This window comes from Lonchura striata, chromosome 7 (assembly GCF_050655825.1).
Source record: "Lonchura striata isolate lonStrDom1 chromosome 7, ASM5065582v1, whole genome shotgun sequence".
Lineage (NCBI taxonomy): Eukaryota > Metazoa > Chordata > Aves > Passeriformes > Estrildidae > Lonchura > Lonchura striata.
Window position 1 is genome coordinate 6,959,961 of NC_140709.1, and position 24,158 is coordinate 6,984,118.

Sequence of the window (24,158 nt, forward strand, 5' to 3'; positions counted from 1 at the left end):
TTTTTCCATTATGTGACTGCAACACAGCCCACATCTAACTCTAGCTGCTCACCATTTTACAGATGTCTCTTCAGCTTTTTAGATGTCAAAGCTGAACAACAATTAAGAGAATGAAACAGGAAGGAAAACATTTCCAAAAATAACCAGAACAAGAGCTTGAATGAGCAGTGTCCTCCACTAATTCATTTTGATGGTAGGAAACATTTGGAAATTGTTGTATGTTGAATAGCAACACAGAACCAACAACATTTTCACCCAATTTAGTTCAAGGGGAAGTATGCCAAGGACCATAAAAAGGGGCAAGTGGTGAAGGATATTCACATGCTTTTCCTCACTGAAACAGCCATAAAGGCTCTTACAGCAGCACTGCACAGTGGAAAAACCACCCTCTGCAACCACAATGCACAGAACTCCCCAGTGAAGAGACTGGCCAAGTGGATATCCAAACCCACTGCACAAACCTCTGCCAGCCTGCAGGAATCTGTTTGGCATCTTCATTTATACTCTTGCTTAGCAGGGGTGTGTCATTAATTGGGAGAGGGGCAATACAAGGCATCTCAAGCTGTGTTACTGACTCCTGTACTCTTCTGATTCTACAGTACTCAGTTATGTGTGGCCACATTAAAAACAAAAAACAAAATCTCAACAAACTTAGAAGAAGGTAATGCTGGAAAAAAAACAAAAAAAACCCCAAAAAACAAAACTAGTTGTTGCTTCTCTCCAGTGTAGTTGTGTTGGTTTTTTTTAAATACATAGCAACTGTGTTACAAATGGACATTTTTTTAACAGATAAAGAGCTGTCTTTTAAATTTTACTATTATTTTTTCCAGTGCATCCTGCTCCTGCATTAATTGCTCTATTACTCTTGGATGCCTCCACCAAAACCTCCTCATATTCCCAGCAGCTGACAACAGAGAGCCCTTCCCTCACTCTTGGCTGGGCTAACAAAACCCGAGGTGGGCAGAAAAGGCTTGTCAGCAGGATGGGTGCCACTGAAACACCCTGACAGCTCCCCTGGAGAAGTTTCACTCTGGACATTTGTATTTGTTCAGAGCTGCCAAGGTGATTTCATGTGGCAGCTCTTGAGTGCACTGACTGCACACCCCAATCCCATGTGGGCCAAATCTTCACGCCTGAGCCCTTGTTCCTCATGCAAATATTTCATAAGCTCCCCAGGGCTCTGCATGTTAAATTGGATCCTGCAGGAGAACACTCTCGAAAGCTGCTGTTTTACCACAGTGTAGCTCCATCTTTCAACTCCACAGTGCATTGTGCCACTAGGTGTTGCAGGCCTGAGAGCCACTGCAATTCCAGTCTCACTTTGCCTTTCTCCCAAATTTACAGTGTGCTGTAACTGAGTGTGCTGTACATTTATAGGAAAGCAGTAATTCCTAACTACTGCTGTGACAAAACTGCCTCCTGAAAGGAGACTTGATGTAACCCATTATCCAACCCAGGTTTAAAACAAAACAAAGCAAACAGTTCATTACTCACCTGATGTTCTGCTGGCTATGGTGTGGGACTTACCTGTGCAGAGGTGGGGCAGCAACAGAAACACCCAGCTGCAGAGTGGGAAGAAGCCACAGAAATGCAGTTTGGGATAAAAGGCATTCCCATTTAAGCACAAAGCAATCATAAATCCAAATCACACAAGAAAAAAGTTTATTGAAAAATAAATTCTTCCTAGCTTTTTTTTTTCTACAACAGTGAAAACAAAGCATTTTTCTATGCCATTACAGACATTTATTGTTCTAAAAAAAAAAAAAATTAAAAAAAATCCCATCCTAATGAACCCCAGGAACTTGGCAGTTTCTGAACCAGTATCTGTTTGAATCCAACTGCTTGAACGTAATATAGTGGAACACAACCATTGAAATAAAACAAAGGATTAACCTATCAGGGGAGAATTCAAACCAAACACCCCGTAGTACCAGCCTGATCCTGAAGTTCTTGTGTCCATTTAAAACCCCTCATTGACTCCACATTATTGTTTGCAAAAAGCATTAATTTACTTTTAGTGAATTCAGTTGGGTTTTTTCCCCAATTTACATTGCTACTGGGCTTATTCAGACTCTGATCCTCTTCACCCATGAAGAGGGAGATTCCTCCAGAGAATGATGCAGACTAGAACCCAAAGAACTGCCTCAAACAGCACTCTGGAGAATCTCCCTGCAGTGGTCAGCTCAGCAAGCTCACGGGGATCAAAGTCACCAAGCCCAAATTAGCTTTGTAAATATTCCCTGATATTTTTCTTTTGGCTCTCTTAGAATCTTCAGGGTAGCTTTCTCACAAAATTTCCTTTCTTTTTTCCTTTAGTAAAAACTGCCATTTCCTCCTCCTCTCCTGCATTCCTTACAAAAACCAAATCAAACCCACGACGCCTTAAAAAATACTTTTCACTGTCACTGTACTGCAACAGACCTGATAATGAACAGAAATTAGTTCTGGGTATTACACCATTAAAATGAACTGCCTTCAGACAGCAATTGAACTTGATTTATCGTGTGCCTATTTGATATTTCAAACTACTTTGCAGCTGCTGGAGCCTGAGCCAGGTGGTGTTGCATGCACTCGGTGCCCGGATGGCTCCAGGAATGCCAGGCGTTATTTACATGCTCTCCTTAAAGCCAAGATTTGGTGGCTCCTGCAGGACCCAGGGCTGGCATTTGCAGTGACAATACAGATGGGTTTTCGTGCACCAAAAGCAGCCACATGCTTTGGTGGCTCTGGGGACAGCAGGGTCCTCAATGCTTCAGTTCTGTGAGCCCTTACAGGAGGTGACAAATTCTGGTCCCATGCACAACTCACTTAAGTGAATTGCACCTGCACTGAACTGCCCAGCAGAGAGAAGGGTTTCAATCACTTGAGCACAACTAATTTTTTAAAGCAGTTTCTGTGTGTTGAGGGTGAAGTTATTACTAATTTTATAAAAACTTTAGGACCTGGTTTTATTTGCTCATTTAATAAGCAGGTGGCTTAGTGCTCTTGAGAGAGGTCTCCTGAATTAAAACACACTTTTATGTGTTCTAATTACATGAATATGCAAAGGATGACACTGTTAAAAATGAACAGGTCCCAGTTTGCAAGGCACATCAGCAATGGTTGTACTTTGTTACTTTTCCTGGAAGAAGGAATAAAAAATGATGCCTCACAGCTGAGGCACTCTGGGGTCTAGCCTCTGGTATTTTCAACACATTCCTACAGTAAACATTTTACACTGGATACATGGAGTTGCTGTTTACACATTCCATTTAAATATAATTACATTTGGAAGTTACAAACTAATTTAAAAAAACCCCTACATAACCACTTGAAAATGTGTGGATGAGATTTAAGTCACTGCCCATAAAACAGTGTGTTTTGAAGTTATATTTACAGCAATATTATTAAAGCAGATCTCAATAAAATCCTCTATATTCCTGGCCATTTCAGCTCCAATGAAAACACATCTGTCAGTGCATTATTCTCCTTGAGTTTACAGCAATCCCTACAACAATGGGGCCAAAGGAGATGGAAAGAGATCACAAGTGAGAAGTTGAAGGCATAGCAGCTGCAGGACAAACATCACAAGGAAACAGCCATGCCAAAGGTTAGCACCCCTGAAAAAAAGACTGGGAAATCAGAAACTGGTAACTCTTGGTCTCTCTAAAAATGAACAATGAAAAATGCCATTCCTCAAACTCCCAACTGTTGACTGAACAGCAATTTAACCACGTTTTCAACTGATACCTTAATAATTAATCAATAACATCAACTTAGAGCTGATCTTGTGAGCAAGAAAAACTGGTTGCTGATATGTGAATAACATGCCCTGGAAGTGTTTGGTCTTTATCATTTAAGGTACAGTGCTTTACACTTATTAAAAAGGGAGGGCTGATTCTTTAATTTTAAGAAACATTAATGGAGGAGTTGTGCTATCACTGAAGGCAGGGGGAGTCATGAAGTTAATGAGGCTTGGATGAGATTATATCCAGCCCGACTCATCCCAGTTTATTTATTTTACTAGCAAAATCTGGTCCTGAAATGAACTCTGAGCAAAAGACATACCTGAGAAAGCAATTTGGGTTTTGTTTATATGAACAGTGCTGCAAACTCAGAAATCACTTTGCAATTCAGATGGGCCATGCACTCTGAGAGGGGAGGGAATGTCTTTTATATTAAGAACAAATGAAGGAGGCTGCCTAGGATTTTAAAGGGCAGTGACACAACATGACAGCCTGATTTGGAGCTGATGATATCAAGAGAAATTTTCAGTGAGTCCAATTCTTGATAACCAGCAAGGTGCAAAAGCTGACACAAAGCAGCTGGGAGCAGAGTGAAGCTGGAAGGTGCAGAGTCCTGGCTCTGGCTACAACCCCATCCCAACTGAAATCTGATCAGCAGCTGCCTTTGCAAAACACCATTGCAGAAAAGTAGTAGCATAAAAAAGGAAATCCATCTGCAATAAGCTGACCAGTCCCTGCACACTGAGAGCTGCCAGTCCAGCTGTGCTGAAAGGCCTGTGTGCTCTGGAAGCACCAGGAACCGCCCCGTGTGCATCCATGCAGAGACATCTTTATCTGAAAAACCCACACCTCCCAAACCTCAATGTGGATCTTCAATTTTCCTGCCCATCAAATCAGCTCTGGCTGTTCCTGGAGGTTTTCTGTTATCATTGTCTCCCTGGGGAATGTTCATGGCTTTCCTTTGCTCCCTGGTCAGTGAACAGACATCCTGTCCCAGCAGGAGCTCTCATGCCAAATCACAGATTCTCAGTACATTGCATTCTGCTTGCAGAAGCAATGTTTTGCAGGAATTATTAAAAGTTATAGTATCTTTTATCTTATTAAGTCTTATCTAGTTTTAGAACAGATTTCTCCACTACTTAAAAACATTCAAAATTCACAACACTAAGTTGTAGAGTCATCAGCACAATTTACCTGGAATTAGTGTTCCATTATACTTGTTCAGACAGTATCCATAATCCAAACATACATCCAAACCCCAAAGAAAGTAAAAAAAGGCACATAAACATTAAATACTTGTAGAAACATAATCTGATATGAACAAGCAAACACACTGCTGCAACTATAAATTACAAAAAGAAACATAGAAACTAAGCAAAAAATGCAAAAAGCAACTCTATTTATACATGTGCAAATCAACTTGCATATATGAAATAAATGAGGTTTTTATTGGCATTTTTAAACAGTGTGTATTTACCAACTTTACCTTTCAAAGGCAAGCCTTTTATGTTAATTTTAATAAATATGTAAATGCTTCTCTCAAGTTTTCTAATCCTGTAGGAACAAGATTTTTGAAAAAAACTAGGTCACATACAAAAATACAAAATTTTAAAACAAAGAATGTCTTGATATGAGAGATATGTTTAAAAGCTTGTAAAATGGTTTTGTATTCAACTTTTGACATTTTTTTTCCCATCAATCGCAGATCAATATATTCAAATGCAGTCATGCAAAAACCTGACTTCTGAGCAAAGGAAGCTGCAAGTTCTACTGTCAGACTGAAAAGAGCAGCACAGTCCCCTCTCTGATGTCCTTGCTTGAGTGCAAGAACTGGACCACACACCTCTATTCTTCAATTAGGAAAGAAGATAGTTACGGAACTCAGACAGAAAGTTGCCCCCTAGCCTGAAATGTGGATATCTAAAACACGTTTCAGTCAATAACTCCAACTTTTCCCTAGTCCCACATGGAATTGCCTGAGTGTTTATCTGCAGGAGGATTCACTAATTGCTCACGGGGAGCGTGTGTGGAGCTCAGTGAGCAATGCCTGCAGAGTCTGTGCACTTACAGTTGTCATGACAGTCTCCTTTTACAGGAATATAGACTGAAGATGTAGGTATTGATTTGTTATTCTTCAAGATTAGTGAGTCTTCTCCATAGGTTTCAGTGGAAATAGGATCAGAGACCACTGACTGAAGCAAATTTGGATGTTCTCTCCCTGGCTGAAGTGCAAGCGGCATCGGTGCTGCTGTTGCATTTTTGCCAGAATGTATAATTCAGTTCAGCAGACTACAAAGAGTGCTACAGCATGAAAAAACAGAGCTTATAATAAACTCTCCCTGCTGTGGTAAAGGCAAACTTAGCATTGAGCAAAGCACTAGACCAGAAAATGTTATAATAACAAATACCAAACCCTTCCCATCTTTAAAGGTTTAGAGGCAAAATCAAATGCAGTATGTATTGCCATGTGGGCCTTACAGCAGGGGGAACCAAGCAAACATGTATTTACAGCAGAGAATTACACTACAGCAAAACCCACGTTTTGCATCCTTTAAGTGCACGAGCACAAATCTTTGTTTCCAACATAATTCTGTGATATCCCAGTCTGAAATCAATTCCTGCCTGAGGAACATCAGGCTGAACTACTGAAGACAAGTCCTGCTGTTGCCTTTACTTTCAGCACCAGGTGGAAAGTCATACATTGTGATAGGCAGGATTTTCTAGTTGCACAAATATGCACAGGTATGCAGGGGATATTTTATATAAATACAGAGAGAATTGTTGTGCCTGCTCAGACCCATTTCCAATTGTCCTCCCCCAGCTTTTCCAGGGCAGTGAAACTATGGCAAACTACATTTGTGCTGACTGAAGCAAATGCTGAGCTATGGCAGCAGGAGGGATTTTCATACAGGTTTGTGTTTGTTTTCTTTTCATAGAAAAAAATTGCCTCCCATTAGAGAACCCAGCTGTTCTGTTTCTGGAAAATTAATCTAAAATACAGCAGATTTTTACATCCTCAAACCCAGATCCTGCTGACCCTGCTGCTCAACAGCTCCCACAGACCCTTTTTGGATACTCAACAACCTCCTGTGTTGTGCAGAGCAATGTTATGGAGTGTACAGGGTAACACTGTCAGGAGTGTTGAGGCAGGAAACCAAATGCTTGAAAAGGCTCATTCACTGCTTTTAAACTGGAATTTAAAATGTAGACAGTTCTGGAGGATTTATCCACAGTGCAATAGCATCTCCCTTGCCTGGTCTTTGGTAGGTCACCACATCCATCAATATTCCCACACAGATAATGAACACTGCTTACCAGAAAAATCCGAACCAAGATATGTCTCAGAAAGACCTACAGATGCTGACTGCAGATTTGTTTCTTACTAATCTTAACATGTAACTTCCTGACAAATTATGCTGTCAAGCATGTCCCCTTCTGCTGAAAATAACAAAAATTACCTCTGTAAAAAGAAGGTAGTTTAGAGGAGTTAACTTGCTTCTCTCTCAAAAAAAACCACCACCAAAAAAACTCCAAACCCAACTTCGATTTAAATTCTGAACTCTTGAATTGTTTTCTTCTAAATTTGTAATTGGTATGCCTGATCAAAAGGGAAGAAGAAACAAGGAACATGCAGAGCCCTAAAACCAGAAAAACAATCAAAGAACCCAAGAGGACTGATTAATTCTTTTCTTTTCAGTTCTTTGTCTCCTCTTACTTGAACTCCAGAAAAAAATTTCTCGTTAAAAACCTAACTAGTTGTGAAGACATTTTACATTTCTACCATACAATAATTATAGTTAGCTTAGTTTAACCTTTCTATGTCATTCAGCAACACTTAACTACTGGAAGCCATAGCAAACTGAGGCTCTAACAATAATATTGCTCCAATGATGCTGAATACTTTTTGCTTCACACAGTATTTCTAGTAGACAGACTACAACAGAAGCGTGGGCAAATTCCAAGGATTACTCTCTAAATGGGACCAGTAAACTGTGATGAGTCCATTCCAAAAATGGTTGTGTGTTTTTGTAGCTTTTCCACACTGAAGAATGCCACAACCCCAGTGAGCTGTGCAGTCACCAAGATGTGTCACACGCTGGCAACTGCCTATTTGCTCATTTGTGACACTCTGCTTAGGCTGCTCTGGTGCAGCAGCTGTGATGCAGACAATACCTTGTTGTATACAAATATTTAATTTTTAAAAAAGGAAAAAAACCGAAACAACAAACCTGGGCCCAACAGCAGGGTACAGAGCTCTCTCATTATTCCAAGTTCTTGTGAAGTAAACCACTTTATAGCCATTCAAGCCAAAGCTGTACCCAAACCAGTGAATAAAATGTTAGTCCTCCTTCCCCAGCATCCGCTCCCTCAAGCACACTTTTTTCAGTTTTCTATTGGAATGAAGTTGAGATCCTTTAGCTAACCATGATGGGGGATGTCATAACTCATTTAAAAAAATAGAAAACACTTCACCCAAACAGCAAAACCAGAAGTTTGATGGGTCTGGAAATTTTCTACAAACTATTCTGTGCAGTCATCTTCAAATTACTGTCGAACACGAGACTCATTTCTCTTTGCAAACCGCTGAAGGAATCTGAAGAGTGATGCTGCAAATGTCCTTACAGGAAGAAAAGATCAGTTATAGCTGTTTATTATGAATCCCTCCTCTCTTAGTAGATAATTCTGCCCAGCAATGATAGCTCTGCCTGCAGCGGCAAACCTGGACCAAAGTGCAGGAAGTACTTAGGAACTCCTCTCCAAAGGACTCTGGTTGTCCCCAGCTGGGAGCAGCCCTGCTGCTGCTATAGGCAGTCCTTGCAGAGTGCAACCTGCCCCTTGATATAGTCCCTGCAGGGGCAGATCCTTCTGTGGGCAGGGTGGGAGCCAGCACAGCTGAACAGTAGCAGGTCACCTTGGAAAACACAGTGCTTCCTCCTTCCATCAAAAGAGGGGACCAGGATATCATTTGCAGACTCCATGGTGAGACATTCGATATTATGCCTAAAAAGCAAAGCATGTGATCTGTATCACACCTGGTTCATGAGAGTTTGGTACAGTTTTCAACCTTCCTCACTAAAAATAACAAACCCTGCTCTACTAGATGCTAAACCGAGTGCATTTACAAATGCAGCTTTCCAGAACATGACTTCTCTGCTGTACAGATTCTCTCTGCAGAGGGCAGTACAGCCCTTACAGCTTTCCTGTTTCCTAAAGATTAATAAAAGAAGTGAAAGAGAAAAAAAATGCTTTTGACTATTCCCCAAAAGCTAATATTTAAATACACCATGGTTTTTCAGTAGGACAGACTCAAAGGATCTGAAATCAGGAGATACTCTCTTTGATTTCAGGAAGTCTGTTCCCCAGGGAAGCCCCACAGAGGCAGGCAGCCCTGGGCAGCTGGAGGTGGGTGAGCTGGACTGGGAGGATGAGGGATGCTGCTCCTGGGCTACAGGGAACAGGGCCTGCAGCTCCCAGGAACCAGCCAGCAGGAAAATGAAAAATGCCAGTTGCCATTTCCTGACCACAAGGCTTAAGCACCAGGGTAGCAATTCCAGCAAAACCTTGTTTTTCACTTATTCTGGAAACATTGGTAACTTCCAGCATTTAACAGACAGGGTTTTTTTTCCACAGGATTATGATTTTGTCTAGACAGCTAGAAAAGAAAGTTTTTATATGAGCTGCTTCTGAACTCCACTGCAAATTACAACTTTTCAAAGAAAATACAACCCCCAAAATCGTCTACAATGTTATTTAGCAAAAAGTGGGGATGGAAAACCTAGAAAGCAGATTCCCCAGCAGCCATTTGTGGGAGCCTGGTTTGAGGACTTTGTTTTCACTCTAAGAGGAACACAGACTCATTTCCAAAGAGCACCTAAAAGCAGCATTCCTTTCCTTAATGCATAGCTGGTGAGTTTTACACATCTGCACCAACACCTCCAGTGTAGCAGGGCTCACAATTCTCTTCCCAGGACAACAGAGACAGAAGGGTTGTGTCCCCTGTGCTCCTGGCAGGTGCTCTCAGCAGTCCCCACCACTACCACACACCCCACAAAGCACTGCCAGGCCCTCACTCACAGCTTGCTGCAGCCAGAGCTGCTCTCCCCACCTTCCCTTCTCACTCAACTTGTGCTTTAAATTCCAAGTGTGTTAAAAACCAGTGCAATAAAGAGACCAAACAACATATTTGTGCTAGAAATACTTACCTAAGCAGAGCTTTGTCCTTGTTAAGATGCTGGAAGAAGGAAGGCTCACAGATGAGCTGGCTTTCCTGACAAACTTGCTTACAGGATTTTCCAGGTTCAGCAATTTTGACTTGAAGGGCACTTAATGGGGGCCACATCACCTGCCCGTGACAGAAATCCTGCAGTGACAGATCATGTTTTGTTATGACAGGTTCAGACAACATTTCACAATACTCAGACTGTATTTTAACATTTGGCAACTCTCACCAAAAGGTGATCAAATAATTTGGGCCTGGACCATCATGTTTTGCTTCCTCTGGTTAAACCAAAACTTGTGTGAACTCATCTCCTCACTGTGACCCAAGGCCCCCAAAGTCATTTACTAGTTCTCAATATCAGCTTAAGCTCTTTTCATTGTTTTGATTTCTTCTCCTGAAGGAGCAAGTTTTCATACTTCCAGGTCTAAGCACAAAAGTAATATTATACAGTCATGAATCACAAAGTATCCTGAGTTGGAAGGGACCCACACATTTCAAGGTGAGACCAAAGGAGGTGTCCTCCTTCATCTGTCTTTTCTTGCTCTTGGGTGAATGTTCTCACTCCCTTTGCCAAACTCTGGGGCTCAGCTGACCCTCTGCTGAGCCAAGTCAGTTTTCTGACCTCACAGAGTCCTGCACCAAACATCTTCTGCTGGGTTATCAACTTCTCTGCTTGGCCACATCTTTCAAAGTCAGTGTGTCTGTTCAATCAGCCCAGCCTGCCTCCTCCAACAGCTCCCAGATTTGCAGCAGGGAATCCCTGCTGCTCTGGCTGTGGTTGCCTGGCTGCTCCTTTGACACCAGAGCCAAAACTGAAGCAATCCCTCCTCCCTCTGGTTCCCAGCCTCTGCTGCTGCCTTGCAGAGCAGACACAACTGTGTGTGCAGCCACAGAGCAAACGGGAGCAGGGGTGGGCTCAGCAGGGGTGGGCTCAGCAGCCACACTGGGCTGCTGGCAGGGGCAGGGCACTGCCAGGATGGAGCAGCTTGGAGACAAGGCTGGTTTAAGGCAGCTGAAGGTGGCACTGCAGGCTGTGCAGCCACAGCCCACAGTTCTCTTACCTCAGACCATACAGGCCTTCAGCTGAAGGTATGGAGAGTTCACCAAACCTTTCTTGTGAACATTGTCCTCCCTCCTGACCCTCTGCCAAGGCCCCAGAAGGGGAACTCTGGACACCTTTAAATGCTACAGCTCCACTGTCCACAGAGTGACCAGTGGGACAGGGTATCTGACCCCATCTCTTCACACTCAAACATCCCCTGAAGACCCCACTGTCATGGTCAAGGCACACAGCCACTGAACCAGACCAATTCTTTATTCCAGCATCTTTGCTCCCATTTCAAGCTTGCACTGCTTTCTCTGTTCTTCCTGCCTCCACCACAAACTAGTCAAAATAAGGTCTCAATCTTTATTTTTTCTTTTTATTTTTGGTTCATCTGACATGTTAATTAGGCAAAGTGTTAAGTACATGCAGCTAAAAAATGTCCTTGAGTATCCTGGGAGCTGTGAAAAACCACCGGCTTTCAACCATTAGTCAAAGCAATGAACAAAATTACAATATTCTGTGGATTTCTGAGAAGCACAAGGGAGGGCTTAGCCCTTGGGGGTGGGCCAGAGGGAAGAGACAGGTTTCAGCCACAGGTGCCATCTCTTGATTGTCTCTTTTTCTCCCTTACATTGAGCTCCATTTCTTTCTGATTGACAAATGCTCCCAATTATAACTAACTTGGGTAGAATAATCAAAAGCAGTAGTGACACTTTTACAGGTTTTGCCATCAATACAGCAGCAAAAAGCTTAAAGTGTTCATTGGCAGGGAAGTGGGAATAGCTACACTGTGTTTACTGCCCTCCTGACCTGGAGCTGTGTTATCCTTTAGGACTGTCTTTAACAGCACCCACCTTCAAAAACACAAGTACAGACAGATGTCCAGTGCCCTTGAAAGAAATCCTGGCAATTAAATGACATTTCAGAGATAAAGGTTATTCCTATCTCTGTTCTGCAGCTGCCAGAACAAAAGGCAGAGCTGGCTACTGCAACAGATCTGGCTGGCTTGGGCAGAAGTCCAAGCAAACACACAATTTCAAGAAACCAGGATCCCATGTAAATCTCTGCAGTTTATTACTCAACTGAACATCTTCTGCTGCTCTCAGCTGGCAGTAATGCCCAGGGACCAAAAGTCCTTTAAGTAACTGAGTTCCAAACCATTTAAATCTTTATTGATTGAAACTAAATACTTGAAAAATCTGCCCAGAGGCTGCAATTCTGCCCAGAGACTGCAATTCTATCAAAAAGTACCACTGTATTTAAGTGATCCTTCTTGATCCAAAGCTTTTATGTGTGTACACAGCTAAGGAAGTCACACAGGTGCTGAAAAATTGCTTTGCCTTTCTGCTTTCATATAATGCCAAGGTCTGCACAGCTACTATTCCTACTTGGACAGGAACAGTAGCACTGAGCTTTAAAATGGAGATGGTCCCCCTTTCCAACATAATCCAAGAGTCATCCACAACAGAAGTTCATACCTGTCTTTCAATAAAGGCGTTCATCCTCTGAAGCATTCCCTCACAGGTAAATTCATAGGGCAAATAAGGGTCAATCTGTGGAGACAGTGTTAAGGTTAGGGGGGGTTTTAGTTTCAATCAACTTCGTTGTGTACTCTGTGACAGCAGCTTCTGGTCCAAATACTCCATTACAGCTTGAGTAACAACAAAAAGTTACTAATAAACTCATTAGCAAATAATAATTTTACAAAAATAATTTTATAAAATTATACAAAATAATTTTACAAAACCATCAGCAGGTTTAGCTGATTTTTCTCCTTTTTAAAGGCAATAAGAATTGCTCCATGACTATCTCTATGGAAGCTCAGGGTACACTGCAAAGTGGCAGATGTAAGGCTAGTCTGAGACCCTCTGGGATTCCAGAGCTCCTGTTTTAACTAAGTTTCAGTTCTGAAGTTGAAGTGACAAAACAGAATGTGATATCTTTGAAAATTCCTTCATACTCTTCCCCACCTTGAAGTGCCCTCATTGCCATTCCACACTGTGAGTGCACAAGCACTTCTGTGGGAATCTGAAGGCTACAAAGTCAGACTTGAGCAGAGCAGAGTCTGCAATGCTCCAAGAATCAACAATGAAACCTCCTCACTGAATGCACAGAGAACACATCTTGCTGTATAATTCATATGTGAAATTCTCATTTCTATACAAATTCACCCATTTTTTCAAGAACCTGACATATTCAATACTAAATCATGAGAATCTCTATACCACAGATAGAAATAACCATTTTTTCCAGTATCCTATCAAAATGCTGCACTCATTAGACTAACATTGGGAAGCACTGTATGTGCAGTACACACTACACCCTCAAGTGCTGATAGCAAATTGAAGAGACATTTCTCACCTTTTGATTCAAAATTGATTTCACGGCCTTCTCAACCTCAGAAAGATCATTGATGTCCACAGTCCACACATGGGGCTTCCCAATATAAACTTCAGCATAGGGATGCTGAGATGTCAACTGAAAGAAGAAATTATATTGGTAAAAATTAATGTGTAAAAATACCCTTGCCTCTCACTCTCTTAATCACACTTTTTGGATGCAATGCACTAGGATAGTGCAAAAATTCAGTTAGAACACAACAGTCAGCATCATTCCTTCTGAGTTACTTTTCAGATTTTCTCTTTAAATTTAGAGTGTGAATTTAGTTGGAAAACTGCAAATCAGATAACACAGATCACAAGTAAGACATGTGCACCCCTGATTTGTGGCTTCAATTCTCACAAAGACCCACATCACAGAAGACTTGATGTTTACTGAAATTATTTGCAGCCTGATCCTGCTTCCCCACAGCTCAGCCACAGAGCCTCCCTCCTTCTTCACAACCTCTCACAGCCACAAGTCCTGTTAGACCTGCATGGCTGCCTCCCAGAGATGTCATCCTCACCCTGCATCCTTCAAATATCAAACATTTCCAGAGTGCTGTGAGCAACAGTGAGCAAAGTAATTTTTATAGCCAGGGATCAATTCTGACTCTCATGACAGAGTAGAAGAGTAACGTGACCTCACCAAGAGTGAAAACCAATATTTTGCTCACCAGTTTGTCAGAAAACAATAATAATGAATACCCAAGAGGGTAACTAAGAAAAGCTGTATCAGAGTTGCTTTCAGAACTAGCAGGACAGCTCAGTAAGTATTTTTGGTGACCGGTCACCCAGCAGTGAGAACATGTACATGAACACACAAAAGGGAGCAAAAGCTACACAAGGAGAAGAGGTTCACACCAGCCTTGGAAGAAAACTGCATGTTCAATAAATACCAAAAACCCCACAGGACAGGTTGTTTATAGGCAGTGTTTATACAGCTGCCTCTATGCTGTCGTTAGGATAAAAAGACATTGCAGAAGATCTGAAGCAGGAAGCAGTGTCTGTTGGGAAGAACCTTCTGCACTAGGAGATATACTGTACTTGATCTTTTCTTCTGATCTGCAAAAAACTGTTGCATTCACTATTAAAAAAAACCATTAAAAATAGCCCTTACATTTCACTTGTGGAGAATAGCAACTTGCAAAGGTTACTTTACAAAACCAGAAAAGCAGACTTCAAATTCTTGTATGGATAATCATGTCACAGAACTACATACATTCTTTTTGTTTTTCTTTAGCACTTGAAGAATGGAGAGAAGCATTTAAGGGCTTTCTTAATCCCAAAGAACCAGCATATGGATTACTGACAATTGGATCTAAATGCAGCTGTGAAGAACAGTCAGAGAAAATATCAATCTCAGGACAGGTGAGCAGGGCATGTGAAGGCAGCAATATATGGATAAGTATGATGTATTTTGCACTTGAGCAGTCAGTAGGGATTATTTATCTGTACAAGTCAGGTACACAGCATTTCTGTTAGTGCTGACACATGCCATCAGGATTTATCATGGCATTCCAAGCCCAGAAATTCCCACAAAGCACTTAGATGGGTTCAGATTATTTACTGAGCCTGACCAGTTATGGTGTTTGGGCACAGAACAACTGGAAATGAGACCAAAACTGAGGGACTCACTGAAGAAAAATATATAAAGGTGTCAAGTCCAAGGAGAAAGTTTAAGCAGGCTTTTATTCCCTTATTGCTGTCTCTTTGTTAGTAACAGACTGAGAGAAGAGGCAAGCTTCAGCTTGTACAGGACAAGAATTCAGTGTATAACAAGAAAGGCAATTACAGTTGGGGATCACAAAATTATAAAGAATTTTTTTATGTTCCTGATTGAAAATGGGAAACTCTTCTGCTTATCAACCAGCTGGTGCTGCTCAGGACACAATTTATATGGCCCAAGCATAACCTGAATTGGGAAGTGTGGCTGTGCAAGGTTCTCATCACCTGCATGTTACCTGAGAGCTTTCCCTTGATGTAAATACATAAAGAATATATGTATATACACCTGTGAGCAAGCCATGGCCACAGACATGAGTGCTGATGTCAGAAATGGCTCTGTGACTATTAAATATTTACAAGTATAGGCTGAGTTTTACCTACACTGAATAAAATAAAAATATTCCAAAGTCAGTGCCAGGATGAGGGGTTAGTTTACTTAGCTTCAGTCTTCTCTCACTAGAGCCTAAACACACTGACTGTTTTAAAAGCTTGGAGTTTGGTTTTCCTGTTTTCTTCAAGAGTCAGTTCTGCAAAAGTCTTCAGCATTTAACCACACCACAGTGGGTAACCATTAATACCTTAACTCAGAAAAAAAAAATCCCAAAACACACATAACCACCCACAAATGCCCCTTTCATAATTTACTTAAACACCTATTTACTTCCTGCACAGTACACTGCAATGTCTGTTTCTTCAACAAAATAAAAACACTTTCAAATGCTGTATCAAAATGACACGATCTGCTCCTGGGCAGAACATCAGGTTTCCAAGTGAAACTTCAGTTTATGATGTCTCAGTAAGAAGTAGCAGAATGTACCTAAAGGAAATCTACAGGTAAAGCTTGAAGTGTGCCAACAACACCATTTTAATTGTCCTACAAAAATAAGGATTAATATTCCCTTTAATGACTAAAGAAAAAAGCAGTTGCACACCTGTGGCAATAAACCCTGAACATTAATGCAATTTCTCCTACACACTGTTACTAAAAGGAAACCCACAAGCATTTTCAATTCAAAAAATTATCAAGATTAATAGAGCTTACCTCTCGGAGTGTAGGTTTGCCTTTGAAAAAATCTGTGTTTTTGCTACTTTTTGGTGGGTTAAATCTTAAATTTAGAAAAGCACATCCATTGGCAATAGCCTCCAAGGGAGCTGGCCCTTCATATGGAAATCCAAGACCAACAAACAGCTGAAAAATACAACACAAGGGATATTTCAATTTTTGTTATTCACAAAAAAAGCTAAGAGCTAGCTTAAAAGAAACAAAAACCCATTCTAAATATACCAGCCTGACAAAAATGCAATGCTAAGAAGAAAACAGGAGGAATTCAACAGCTCACCACCTCCCACCCAAGCAGCAATGGAATGTCCTGCAAAACACATTTGACAATCATCATCTGTAATGAGCTGAGGTAACAAGAAGACCCTTTTAGGGCTTTTTTGGGCGGGGGGAAAAATTGGTGTTGAAGTGGAAGGTTCTAAAGTAGCCATCTCCAGGAACAGCTGCACCAGTGTTTTCCCACCTCCCAAACCAGCCAAGCCGCTGGCTTTGCCAACACAACACGCTCCTGCTACACTAATTAACAATCCTAATTAAAACGGTAGGTGGCAGCAAACAGCAGCTCACGACACTGGAGAGAAGCAGCAAGAGCCTGCAGGGGCTTCAGAGGGTTCAACACCTCCAAGGGAAACCGGAGCAAAAATCCACCCCAAAGCTTTTCCCCCTCCTGCTGAGATTCCAGGTGCTCTAGAAAAGGCTCTGCTCCACTGAGAACACATTACGTGTTTTTTTGGAGTTGTTTGAAAAAAGTCTTGACCCCTTTCCTGGCCAAATATAATGGAACCCCCTGAATTAAATATAGGATTAATTCTTGATCTTCATTTGAATGTTTGTGTATAATGGGAGAACTACAAGCTCTGAGTTGGAACAACAATTTCTCAGTACTGCTGCAAAACAATGTGTATGTATATCTATATATATCTATATCTATATATATCTACTGCTTTTATCAGGACAAATAAAGCACAACTTTCATAACTATGAGAGTCATGCAATCAGGACATATATTCAAGGAGGTCAAGGCATACTATTCTGCATTAAATCTTCTGCAACACAGAAATGAATCCCAGTAACAGAACATTCACAGCTGGAGGCTCCTCCTAGGAGCTGAATCTAACATTGATGTATAAACCTCCAGTCAGCCCTGTCGTGCACAGGCATTGCAGCATCAATCCTCCCCAACCCATGGCAACAACAGTATAAATTCAGAGTTGGCTCATTTTAGAAAAGCAAGTTAACACTTCTCAGCATAGCTGGGGACACACAATTTGCACTGCATGGAGCTGAATATTGTAATTTCAGTTTTCAATATTCAGGTTAAAGAAGTTGCCTACTTGCAAAAAGTTTCTCAACTCTCTTACAGATTTATACATCTTACAGAAATTCTCCAGTGGCTGACAACAAAAAGATCCAGAAGCTATTTCTACTAAAGATAAGTTATATAAATTCTGGTTTTATATATGGCATAAAATACACCACCTTTCAGTCAGAGAAATGCATACTACATATAATCTCAAAAGAGGCTGAATTTATAAAAAGATAATCTGTTGAAAACAATAAATGAAGGACATGAAACCATTTCATGCAGTCTGCACATAAAATATTATTTATTTAAACTATCCTTAGTTCAGGCAGAAAACCAGCTGAGAACCAGCAATTAAACCTATCTGAAGTATTAATTCCTCCTATGATCCTGTGTTTGTCAGTTATGCAGGGAATGCTGGGTTGTTTGCTTAGTTTTGCACTCTTTTAATAAACTGCTGCTGTGCACTGCTGAGTTCTGTGTCTGACTGGTCCATTTATTTGGGAGGAAGCTCCATGGGAAAAGAAACATGGGTTTATGTTTTGGCAGCACGGAGAGCACTGCCATCACTTAATCTATAATAAATAGCTTACCACCTGTTTCCCATCCATTTTCCAACCTCACCTCTAAGCAGCACTGTTCCTTTGAAGGAAGAAAGAAAGAAGGATGTGTCTGATCCCTAGAAAAGGGTGTGTGTGTTTGCTGCCTGGTGGCCTGAGGTTGCAGCCTGGCTCACAGCTGCCTGCAGCCCCTCAAATCCTTCTTTCAGCCCTTCTATCACCCTCCAGCACATCATCATCATCAAACCAGCTGAAATTCCCAAACTCAATCCAAACCCTTCTCCTTATAAATTGTCCCTTCTAAAGTGTCCTTGCCTATGGCAGTGGGTGGAACTGGATGACCTTTAGGGTCCCTTTCAGCCCAAACCATTCTGTGAGTCTCTAGAATTACTGTTCCTTGGTTAGGGAGTCAGTATTTTTGTCTGGCATAAAGAGCAAAACAGAAATATCTTACATGCCTCAAGAAAGTCATATGATTAAAAGAGCAAGTATTAGAAAATACAGGCCTTTTCTGTAACTCACAATGCTTTCATTTGCTAGTCCTTTGAATTACATGCAGTTTGTTATTGCCAGAAAAGCTGGAAATAACAAGGTGCTTCCTAAGAGTATGCAAGTCACTAACTGAAAAATAATTGAAAAAAAGAAAAAAGTAGAAATAACAGTCAACCATTTTCAGGTACCAGTGAAACAAACATCATCATCAATACAGATGAGGCTATGGGGAAGACAAGGCTCTGTCCCACAGAGTGAAGATTTAGACCAGACTGTGTTTCCCCTAATTTGTGGTGTAGCTGCACACTGCTGCCTCCACCACTGCAGGTGCTGACTGTGATTTCTCATCAGAGGGAGGTCTGGTCACCCAGTACACCACGGGAAGGCACCTGCACCCTAGGCCTGAAGATCCATATTGCAAAATATTCCTGCAAAAGTCAATCCTTTTGTGATTCAAACAACTTGAGAAGAGAATCACTAGGTAAATATCTTTTCAGCTGATTTTATGAAGTGTAAATATATATTCCTTCATAAAAGGCAATATGAAAACAAAGTTTGTTTGCCTGTGTCTGTGTAAGCAGGATGTTGTTCCTACTTTTATTAATCTCCATACAGGAATCACAAAACCTACTTAGTAAAAGAATTTGAGCTCTCTGAAAAATTCACAAGGACTTGAAGGAAAAAGTTGAAACTTTCTCGAAAGGAGAAATATTTCTCAAGAATTCAACACTGGTCCCTCCAAGAGAGCCTGGTCCAACTCCTCCAGCTGCCCACTTGGCAAGGAGCCCTGTGAGTTGGCAGGAAGGCTGCCAGCTCGCCTGCCCCATTCTCCTCCAGCGTGATGAATGGCTTTCCATCTCCTCATTAGGAACTGGAGCCATGGCTCGTTTTTGTCATGCTCTCCACAGCTGAAGCAGCCGTGGTGAATCTCAAACAGCCCCTCCTGCCTGCAGAACTCCCTCCCTCTGAAATCTGCTGCTTTATAGCACACACACAACGAAATGGCAGCTGCACGCTGCCTGGAATAGCTGTGTCCTACAGCTACTGCAGGGACCAAAGACATTTTGGGAATGCAAAGCCCTGATTAACAATCACAGGCTGAGCCCTCACCTACTGGTATTTTGCTGTCTAAGGACAAAGTGAAGCAGTGCAGCATAAGCTGACACTTCTGACTAGGATGAATCATGCGATTTGTTAAATTATTATTTTGCTCTCCCTTTCTGAAAACCAGAACATTTGTCAGCTGACCTAACAAAAACCTGCTAACACAGTGCTGAAATCACAATCCATGATAGGCCATTCTTGCCCTTGGTCTCAACACATCTGAAGGTTTCTGGAAGTTTGAGGACAAAGGCTGCTGACTCCTCACGATGCTCCAGACAAGCACTGCACCCACAGAGGTTCCCAGCCTGGAGTTATGGCCCTGATTATTCACACACCTGCAGCACAGGGATAGTCTGGTGACAGAACCCCATAACTAAATTCATTAGGGGACTCTGGCCATGCTGCCTAGTGAATGAAGTGATTATGATTAAAAAGTGTCCTTGAACTTCACTGCATGCATGTGCACATGGGGCTCCTCCGGGCACAAAGCTCCTGTTCAAGTCACCTTGATTTTTGTGAGAAACCTGCACTTACTTTAGCAATTCAATCCATGATCCATCTGATATAAACACAATTGACCCACATAGGCAGCAGATGGCCACTGGTGACAGGTGAGAGTGTTTTGTACTAAGCTGTGTTCAAGTATTGCCATTTAAAGAGTATTAAAAACTGGAACTGTGAATATACAGGCAGCAAGAAGACTTGGAGCAAGTGTGTCTGTTGATCAACACTGACAGGTAACCATATGCTGAGGAAGAACAGCCAGAGTACCTATGAGATACAAAGCATCAGCCACCAAAAAAACCCAAAAACCCACCCACCCCAATCCCCCTCCAACTGAAAAGTCCAAAAAATGAGATGGGAGATCTCAGTTTCCACTTTCAGTGCCAGGATGCTGCTGTTTTACTTTTTCTGCTCAATTAGATATATTGGAACTGTATTAGGCAGGAATAATAAGCAAAATGCATGATCCAATAAGCCATATTTAATTTCATTTAGTTGAAAAATCAGAAATACACTGCACTCTCATTTCCCTGACAATACTTATGCATTAGGAGAAGCAGATGGACTATTAACAGCTTATCATCAGGGCAAAGTTTTGTTAGCCTGGCTGTATTCTAAATAAATCATTTCCTTAAAAGGAAAACAGCTTTTGTCATTTGCAAACCTGCTAACGTAAGTTCAGCAAAGCTATATAAAAATACTGCTTGCAGATGTAATTTTTAAAACCCTGACTTCCTGTTATGGGGTTCTGAAACACATCAATGATTTTCTCAGTACCATCTACTAAGAAATGCAGCAAATTCTGAAAATTATTTTCCACAATGTTATGAAGGAAAAAACTAACCATAACCAATGGCCAACATCAGAATAAAAATCATTAAAATCTGAAATGCTCCAGGACTCTGACAACAACACAGCACAGATCCATGCTTTTCACCAGATACCTTTCGTGAAAAATAAGCAATTTGCTATCTCAGGAGCACTTCACAATCCCAACAGTCTCTTCCATCTGATGTTGCAATTACTGCCCAAAATCTGAGTGGAAGTAGTCTGCTCCCTCCTGTGTCACAAAATCCATACAACTAAACTGCAACGTGTAGGTATCAACTTGAGTTTGTCCTAAATTGAATGTGACTTTACATTGCATCTTAGAGCACAGCAAATATAACCAATAACAACTAGATGAGACATCTAGTTAATACTGAAAAGCAAGCTTTTTAATGTGATACATGCAAGATGGCTGATAAAAAATGAGAGAAAGGCTTAGTTAAACATAACTATTATTATGAACTGGTACTTGTATAGGGACCTCAGTAATTCTACAGAAAGTTCATTTGCTTATTTTACTATTTCAGTGACTTGAACACATGTTTTTTTAGGAGGTAGTCACTGTTCATACCTGGGGCTATTACAAGGCAATATTCAATATTCTTCCCATATTATGATTAACACAGGGATTTCATACTCCACACAGGCAAAAGCTGTGTAATCTCAGATTATCTATTATGAAAGCAAATGTTGACTTTTAAATATGAAACATTATGTGTATCTGCATGCATCAAGCACATACACACAGTGGTTGTATTTAAAAACTCATAATTTACCAACAGCTGTCACACAGAGATGTCAAATTACCATCATTTTCCCAGGTACTTCAAAAAGGAGCTCTCTGCACTTGTGTGGGAAGCCTAAGAGGTGCTTTTTTTTTTCTTTTTTTCTTTTCTTTTTCTTTTTAAAGAGATTTTTCTGTGGAAGTGCACAGCAAGAAACTGTCAGCAGTGGTGCACTTCCACAGATTCTGCTAATGTTAAACACACAACTCCCTTCTTTCACCAACTTGAAGGTAAACATCCTATTTAAATGTAATCTAGTGAAGCATTTTAATGCTACAGAGTGCCACAAAGATGATGGGAAGGGCAGAGAACCCCAACAAAACTGTGGGGACAAAAGTTGATTTCCATGTATATCCTGTCCCTCATCTTGAGTTGCCTTGGCTCTGGGCCACAGGCAAAGCACATCACAAAAACCACTCCTGTGCCACTCTCTGGGCACAGCTGAGGCAGGGCAGGACATGAATGGCAACTGAAGGAAGGGCAGCTTTGCTCTCCTCCCTGAGAGCAGGGCTGCTCTGGGTTAAAGCCACAGGGAGGGCACAGCAGGCACGTGGCTGGGCAGCTTTTGGATGTCACCTAACGTTGACCTCAGGGATGTAAAACAGAGCATATTCTCAGCTGATAATCTCCTTGAGCTGAATATCACATTCAAGAAAATGAAAAATGCATTTATCCCTGTTTCTCGAGCTGGTTGTTAAATGGGACTGTAGGTTGTCATCCCAATTTTCTAATATGAGCTGTCAATCCACCAGACAGACATGATGAAAAATGTATTCTTGGCACACAGAACACAACTTAAGCTCCTTTACACATGATAATTTTTTTCCAATGCTTTTAAATTAGGAGCTTATTCATAGGAGGTGAAATGCAGGCACTTCAGACACCCTCTACTTGGAGATATTTTTTGCCACCACTTCTGCTTGACAAACTTACTTTGGTTTCCCTCAGCAGAAACTGCAAATCCCTTCCACTGAGTATTCCATGGTTCTTGACATAGCCAGGAATGTACATGGTGCTTGTCCCATGAACAGTTCCATGGACCTCCATATAGGTGTGGATGACATCCAGATAAGCCTTCTTATCCTGTAATGGCAAGGAAAAAATATTTTTAGTCGTTACAAATTTGAAGCAGCAATATTTAATCAGAGTTGGCTTTTCAATCTCCTGTATCACAAAAGCCAGGGAAAGAAGTTCACTCATTCCTATTTGATTTCTAGAATGTTTGATCTTTAAATTATTAGTTTGGTTTTCTACTAAACTGGAAGAAAACTGCAGCTTTTTCATTTAAAGTTAAGGTATAAAGAAATGAATACCAAGACCCTCTTAATTTCTAATTGGACACAAACCAGGGTGCTATCAGACAGCTGTAATCTCAGTATGCTGAAAAAATACTTGGCCTAAAAATACTAAAAACCCATTTTGAAATATCACATTTTCACTGTTTTGGTCAAAGATGCAAAATAATTATCTTCTCTGTGAAAAAAAGGGTGAATGTCACCTTAGTAAGATGCAGTCTTGCCAACTGAATAACTGAACACACCCTTTATCTAAATACCAGTGCTGGAGTTCCATGAGAGACCTACAAATGTTCTGCCTACCTGAATCTTTAAAAGCATTTTGGAAAAGACACAGAGAAGAGCAATGGCTTTAATATTTCATTTAAAAAAAAAATAAGAAAAACTAGTACACCATCCTAGTTTGCACACAAGATTTACTTTAATTTTCAATGCCATATGTTTTTTGAGTTTTGAAGACTACTGGCATTCCAAGGCAATTAGCTGAAGACTGTATTTACACGTAGTCTGCAACACAGATCAGAAGACTTTCCCTCAATATTTGCACATAGTTGTAGTAATAGCTCTAAAATCAGGCAACAAGTTGCTCTTCTTGGCAGCAAGTGAGTTTTTACCAATTCTACTTTCACTCACTATTTTTGTCATGTAAATTTTGTGCACAGTTCCTCCACAGCCCTGTGTGAAAGCTGGCCAACAGTTTTACTGAAGTTCATTCAAAGGACAAAGCAGACTGATGAAAATCCTGTCTTTTCCAACCCTGGAGGAGCAGATGTCACACCTAGGTGGATGAGTGCTACTTCTTACATCTTTTCTTGCTGAATTAATTGCTGCAGAGGGTGTTTAATGTGTGTGACAGTGGCTTCTCCCCTCAGCCTGCTCTGCTGGTGCTGGGCAGGATGGGCTGAGCCACCCCTGAATGCCCCTTCTGGCAGCTCTGCCAAGGCTGCACCAGCCAGACACTGTCTGGGAAAAGTGTCACCTAAAACAGCCAACAGATAAAGACAAAGATGCTTTCTTGTTCTTCTGGCTGCTCTTGTTATTAATTAACACAAATTATTCAAAAAACTAAAAGCTTGTTCCATTTTTTACTTCGAATCTGAATTGCTCTGCAAGATATGTTCCTCATGTAAT

The 24,158-nt window shown here is 41.1% G+C and overlaps 1 protein-coding gene across 3 annotated transcripts in view; it reads right to left on the reverse strand.

The window, feature by feature from the left end:
- Positions 1 to 1,639: 1,639 nt before the first annotated feature.
- MGAT5 (alpha-1,6-mannosylglycoprotein 6-beta-N-acetylglucosaminyltransferase) overlaps positions 1,640 to 24,158 on the reverse strand; it is a 111,048-nt gene continuing 88,529 nt past the window's right edge. For all 3 annotated transcript variants that reach the window (XM_021548729.4, XM_021548731.4, XM_021548730.4), the window contains exons 12-17: positions 22,666 to 22,815; positions 16,139 to 16,285; positions 13,352 to 13,468; positions 12,469 to 12,543; positions 9,929 to 10,086; positions 1,640 to 8,726 (exon numbers count right to left, since the gene is read on the reverse strand). In XM_021548729.4, the coding sequence (XP_021404404.1) occupies positions 8,528 to 8,726; positions 9,929 to 10,086; positions 12,469 to 12,543; positions 13,352 to 13,468; positions 16,139 to 16,285; positions 22,666 to 22,815 (846 nt within the window). In that variant the 3' untranslated portion in view covers positions 1,640 to 8,527. The remainder of the gene's footprint in view (positions 8,727 to 9,928; positions 10,087 to 12,468; positions 12,544 to 13,351; positions 13,469 to 16,138; positions 16,286 to 22,665; positions 22,816 to 24,158) is intronic.